The following is a 7,004-nucleotide window of genomic DNA, read 5'->3' on the forward strand; positions in this document are numbered from 1 at the left end:
ATAGCCGGTCCCAAGCCCGGATAAAGGAGGAGGGTTGTGTTAGGTCTTCGGCAACCAATATAAAAATATAGCCGAACCCCCATGACATGAATCAAATACATTATTGCGCTAAAGCTAGGTCGTTGCCCGGAAGCAACGCGTTGTATGGCTCGAGTACGGTGTCAAATAAGCAAGAGCCGCTGCATCGATGCCCAGATGTAGTGTTAAATGAGCAAGGGTTCTCGCGTTTTTGTAAACGGACGAGGGTAAATAAGCTAGTTCACAAAGTAAAAGGTAAAGGTCGAAGCGACAGAATGTTGAGATTTGGGACATGGAACATAGGCACTCTAACAAGAAAGACCATGGAGGTGGTGGACACCATGACAAGGAGGAAGATTAACATTATGTGCCTACAAGAAACGAAATGGGTTGGTGCAAAGGCTAGGGAGTTGGATACTTCTGGTTTCAAACTTTGGTATACAGCAAAGGTGAAGAATAGGAATGGGGTTGGAATAATTGTGGATAAGCAGTGGAAGAAGGACGTAGTGGATGTCAAGAGGGTGGGAGATCGGATCATCTCTATCAAACTTGTGGTGGAGGGAGGTACTTTCCATGTGATTAGCACCTATGCACCGCAAGTGGGTTCGGATGAACAACACAAGATAAGATTTTGGGAGGATTTAGAGAGTTTGGTTCAAAGCATACCTTTGGGAGATAAGATTTTCTTAGGAGGAGATTTAAATAGCCATGTTGGGAGAGAAGTGACTGGATATGGGAGTATTCACGGAGGCCATGGTTTCAGGGTGATCAATGCTGAGGGTAAAACTATTTTGGACTTTTCCTCATCCTTTGATCTTCTCATCGCAAATACATGTTTTAAAAAGAGAGACGAACATCTTATAACCTATAAGAGTGGCATGACAAGCTCTCAAATCGACTTCTTCTTGTTGAGGAGAGTCGACCGAAAATTTTGTATTAACTGTAAAATTATCCCGGGAGAGAGTTTGACAACACAACATAGGGTGCTCGTCATGGATTTTTGCGTTGAGCAAAAGTTGAGGAAAAGACATCATACGAAGAACCCAAGGACAAGGTGGTGGCGGATGAAAGGTGATGAACAAAGAAGCTTCCTAAGACGGGTAGGAGAAGAGGCAAAGTGGGATGGGAATGGAAGCGCGAAAGAGATGTGGAGGGAGATGGCAGAAGTTATTAGAAGAACAGCAAAAGAAAGTTTTGGTGAATCTAAAGGAATAGGACCAAGAGACAAGGAGTCCTGGTGGTGGAATGCGAGTATACAAGAAAAGATAAAGATAAAAAGGGAATGCTTTAAAGAGTGGTCTTTATGCCGCAATGCAGATAATTGGGAAAAATATAAGGCGGCTAAGAAAGAGACAAAAGTGGCTGTAAGTGAAGCAAGAACAAGAGCATATGAGGGTCTCTACCAGTCTTTGGGCACGAAAGAAGGAGAAAAAGGTATATATAGAATCACAAAGAGCCGGAAAAGAAGAACAAGAGATTTGGATCAGGTTAAGTGCATAAAAGATAAGGATGGAGAGGTATTGGCTCAAGAGAAGATTAATGAAAGGTGGAAGAGCTACTTCTACGAGCTATTTAATAAGGGACAGAAGACTCTTCCGAGCCTTGGTCGATTATGCACAAGGGAAGAAGATCAAAATTTTGACTACTATCGAAGGATTCGAGACTTCGAGGTAAAAGAGGCTCTAAAGCAGATGAAAAATGGCAGGATAGTAGGACCTGATAATATCCCAATTGAGGTTTGGAAGGGTCTTGGAGAAAAAGGCATCAACTGGTTAACCATGCTTTTTAATGAGATTTTAAGGTCAAAGAAGATGCCTGATGAGTGGAGAAAGAGCACCTTGGTACCTATCTACAAGAATAAGGGGGATATGCAAAGTTGCGGAAACTATAGAGGGATTAAGCTTATGAGTCATACTATGAAGTTATGGGAAATGGTGATAGAACGGAGGTTGAGAAAAGAGACACAAGTAACAGAGAACCAATTTGGATTTATGCCAGGCAGATCTACCACTGAAGCGATATACCTATTAAGAAGGATGATGGAGAGGTATCGTAGTAATAAAAGGGATCTACATATGGTGTTTATTGATTTGGAAAAAGCATATGATAGGGTACTGAGGGAGGTCTTATGGAAGGTTTTAGAAAAGAGGAGAATAAGGATCGCATATATTCGGGCAATTAAAGACATGTATGATGGGCCACAACTAGTGTGAAGACTCAAGGTGGTGTGACAGAGGAATTCCCTATTGGTATAGGATTACACCAGGGATCATCCTTAAGTCCATACCTTTTCACATTAGTCTTGGAAGTACTCACAGAGCACATCCAAGAGCCTGTGCCATGGTGCATGCTTTTTGCCGATGATATCGTCCTTATGGGAGAGTCAAGGGAAGACCTAAATAAGAAGTTGGAGTTATGGAGAGAAGCTCTAAAAGTGTATGGTCTGCGCATAAGCCGTAGCAAGACGGAATATATGGAATGTAAGTTCAGTTTGAAAAGGGAAAACGCCAATATAGAGGTGAAGATTGGAGAAAACATCTTACGAAAAGTTAAAAGTTTTAAGTATCTTAGATGCATCATACAGGATAATGGAGAGATTGAACAGGATGTAAATCATAGGATCCAAGGAGGTTGGTCAAAATGGCGAAGTGCATCTGGTTTTATATGCGACAAAAAAGTGCCTTTAAAACTTAAAGGTAAATTCTATCGCACCGCTATAAGACCGACTATGCTGTATGGTACAGAGTGTTGGGCGGCTAAAAGGGAGCACGAACATAAGTTGAGTGTGGCAGAGATGAAGATGTTGATATGAATGAGTGGTCATACGCAATTGGATAAAATAAGGAATAAAGATATAAAGGAGAGAGTTGGTTTGCACCCATTGTGGAAAAGATGATTGAATCGCGTCTCAAGTGGTTTGGACATTGAGAAGAAGACCGATAGAACATCCAGTTAGGAGGGTGGATGAGATAGAAGATGGACAAGGGGCGAAAGGCAGAGAAAGACCTAAGAATACCATCCATGAAGTGGTCAAACGAGATCTACATATAAACGGTCTCTCTGTAGACATGATACATGACAGAACACAATAGCGTCGTTTGATTCATGTAGCCAACCCCACTTAGTTGAACAAAACTTTGTTGTTTGTTATAAAAAATATGATTATATTAAATTTTTTATTTTAATAAATACAAACTAACTTTTAAAAATCATACACACAAACACATAAATTTTTTTATTTACCAAACATAAAATAAAATATTTTTACTATTTTTTCAAAAAATTTTATCAAACCAAATCTAAATTATGTTTTAGCTGCATGACTGCATGTGATTATATATGCTCATGAATCATGATCTATATTATTTCTTCTTTTTAACTAATAACTTTATTGGTGACTATACAAACCAGGATTTTAAAATCACCAAAAATAAACCGAAGACACTAGAAAATAGAAATTACCAATTGTAATACTAATAAGCTTTTAATGGAACAAATTTAAATTCAATGCTAGTTAGTGCTAATATTTTGCATTCTGCACTCGAGGCTCTAATTGAACAAAGGCAGGCACCGCCCACTCAATTTGACCACAAAACAAATTATCCAAAAACAAAAACAAAAACACTTCATCAAGATGATAAAATCCATAAAAACCTATAACCCTAAATTCGTGAAACATTTACAAGCACGAGCAAATACTAAACCCTAAATAGAATCAACCACCGAAACCATAGAGAGTCCTTCCCTGCCTCTTGAGGGCATAAACAACATCCATGGCAGTAACGGTTTTGCGGCGAGCGTGCTCGGTGTAGGTAACGGCATCGCGAATGACGTTCTCCAAGAAGATCTTGAGGACGCCACGTGTCTCCTCATAGATGAGGCCACTGATTCTCTTGACGCCTCCCCTGCGAGCCAAACGGCGAATGGCGGGTTTCGTGATTCCCTGAATGTTATCACGAAGCACCTTTCTGTGCCTCTTCGCTCCTCCCTTTCCCAATCCCTTTCCTCCCTTTCCACGACCTGACATCTTGAAGCACAAAAGAGAAATTATGGAGAAGCTTTTTCTGTTGAGATTTGATTTTGAACTTGATGTCGTTAGGACAGAACTTTAGTCGCTTTTATATTACTGGGTGTGTGTTTTGGGTTGCTATATAGGATGGGGAGTGTGGTATCTGGGTCGTTGATTGTGGTAAAATGGACAGCTGAGATTGCGATTCTTGTCTTGTGGTTTTGAATGGTTTTGACCGTTGATTAATTTGGATCGACGGTAAGAGTATGCGAGTGATTTTTTTGCGGATTACTAACGTGGCACCTTTCTCCACGTGGTAAGTATTCCTTACTGTTTTTTCTGGTATGCTTCTGTGTTAGATTGACGCCGTGGATAATCGAGGGACAAATTAAATAAATAAAGTGCACCTCAAAATTATTTTATTATAATATTTTAAAATAATTATATTTTAATTTATATTTATTTTATAGAGTAAACTTTTATAATGGTCTTTGAGATTCACGTTATTACTCAATATAGTTCTTGAGATTTCAATTGCACTATTGTAATTCTTCAGATACAATTTCGAACACCATAATAGTCCCTGGATATTTTTTCGGTGATGAATCATCATCAAGACACTGATGTGACCTCATTTTGCCACGCAGGATGGTGCTAACAGCTAATTGAACTGGTAAAATTTCAATTTATACTCAATATAGTCTCTCCCTCTATATTTAATCCTAAATTCCCAAATGTTCAGTAAGTTAATTTTTTCTTCTTCTTCATCGTTCTCTTTTCATTCTTCTTGTTCTTGTTGTTTGTGGAGCTGGAAATGAATATCCATGATGGGTGGTGGGAGCATTAGAGCTGGAAGCTCTATTAGTTCACCGTCCAATGGCTATCAGACGAGAACGCAAAGCAGGAGCAGAAGATTTGGGGTGTCGAAATGGTGCAGTTGTGGCTGTTGGCCAGTTCTCAGGTGGTCTGGGACAGATTCAAATCTAAATAAATCATTTTTTTGTCGTCCCAATTATAATGTGAGTTATCAGTATTACTTGTGTTGTTATGATTGTTCCTACCTCACTATTCTTCTCTTTTTCTTCTTCCCTGAAGCTTGAGCATGTTATATGTTTGCTTGATTACAAACAAGTGGGAAGAGATAGTGTGGACTTTTTGTATGGACGAATACTGGACAGGATGAACCAATTGAGAAACCAGAATATTATGGAGACAATCATGAAGTAAAGATGAATTTTAATTAGAGGCTTGGGAGGTTAGAAGAAGATGTCCGGAATCAAAAATTGGTTAACCAGTTGTTGGCATTAGCTGTGTCTGTATTGATAGTGTTAATGGCTATCCTGTATTGTAAAGCATGAGTTAAAAGAGTTGGTGGTGTGTACCATGTATTCATTGAATGAACAATATATGAAAAAATGATAACATGATTATGGTATTAGAAACTGATGAATGGTGTTTGTTGATTGAATGTAAATTTGGGTAACTCAATTAATAAAAATAGTAATATGCTAAAGAAGGTAGCATAAGTGATTAAAAACCAGCAAGCACTGTATTAAGATAATGGTTCAAACTTTAAAGATAAGTGTATTAAGATAATGGTTCAACTTAACACAGTCAGTCGCATAACACAAGAGACAGCCAACTAACTTGAGCATGTTAAACATAATTGCCTCAAAAGAGAGGGCTTTACAACAAAACATAAAGGATTATTTTTTCCTTGTGTAGTCTTTGTCTAGTGAAAAGTTTTAAACTCAAAACAAAAAGTCCTATACATATTAAGCTAAAGTCTTCAATTCTTTTTTCTTAGAGCCTTAAATTCTGGAGTTGGGATGAACTTCATGTAATTGGCAAGTCTTGTTGCAGTTCCTGAACTAGCACCCTGCATGGGATTCACTAGGCCAGAGATTGCTAATGGAGAGGATCTTTTCTTTGGTGACAATTTTGAAGGCCTTTTCATTCCATGATCCTAGATAAAAAAATTTGCATTACACAAACGATGATTCATTTGAATCACAAAAAACTTAAAAAATGTAAATATTAAGCTACCTTTTGAGAATCTTCTACATCAGAAGCAGTTAGCTGAGATATATCTATCTCCACAGGTTGTGCATCAGAAGTGGCTGGTGCATTCTCAGTAGACTGTATACGAGAATTGTTTTCTCCATCACGTTGGTCACCATCATCTTGAGGCTACTGAAGTTGCTGCTCAGATACAGGAGCACCTCCTTCATTTTTCTTCTTCTTATCAGCCTCAGCAGCAGCAGCAGCAACAGCATCATCACAAGCTCTCTTCTTCTTGCAACCTCTCTTTGTATGTCCTTTATCACCACAGAAGCTGCAAGTAAAGGGACCCAACTACCTTTTTAGATGAACATTATCTCTATTGTTATTCTGAGGCTTTGGATTAGCTTTAGACTTTTTAGATCCTCCACCACCCTTCTCATCAGCATCCATCCTTCCTTTCATATATAGCTTTTCAGGTTTTTATTCTTCTACATGCTTCCATAATGGTTGTCCAAGAATTGAATTAATATGATGATTATATATTTTTCTGTATGACTCCATATTTAATAAGTGGTGACAAAAGTCTTCTGGTAACTTGTTAACCCGAGACAGTGTAGCACATGCATGCACACAAGGAATACTTGCATATGAACAACAGTCACAGCAACCATGGGTTTTAGTCATATACCATTAATCAGATTATTAATATAGCACAAAAACAATTATTATTATAACAATGCAAATAACCTATAAACATCCAAAATTGGCAAGTATATATTCTTTTTTCTAAGTCCACCATATGGTTAGTTAGATGTCCATGCACCTCAAACTTTTTGTATTCGTTGTCCTCTGTCCAAATAGGTTTTCAATTCTTAGATTCTTTTCTAACTTTCTCCAATTGACTCTTTATAACTGGTGTGAACACTCCAGTGTGATTGTTTAGTTTCACCTTGTTCTTGGCTATGGTCTGCAT

The 7,004-nt window shown here is 38.2% G+C and overlaps 1 protein-coding gene and 1 pseudogene across 1 annotated transcript; one reads left to right on the forward strand and one right to left on the reverse strand.

Annotated features, from left to right (window-relative positions):
• LOC107625147 lies at positions 78–3,157 on the forward strand (annotated as a pseudogene).
• LOC107625148 (histone H4) lies at positions 3,477–4,126 on the reverse strand. The gene has a single exon (XM_016327726.2). It carries the CDS (start codon positions 4,043–4,045, stop codon positions 3,734–3,736), a length of 312 nt encoding a protein of 103 aa, XP_016183212.1. The 5' UTR covers positions 4,046–4,126; the 3' UTR covers positions 3,477–3,733.

Source organism: Arachis ipaensis, chromosome B02, assembly GCF_000816755.2.
Source record: "Arachis ipaensis cultivar K30076 chromosome B02, Araip1.1, whole genome shotgun sequence".
In the NCBI taxonomy this organism is placed as follows: Eukaryota; Viridiplantae; Streptophyta; class Magnoliopsida; order Fabales; family Fabaceae; genus Arachis; species Arachis ipaensis.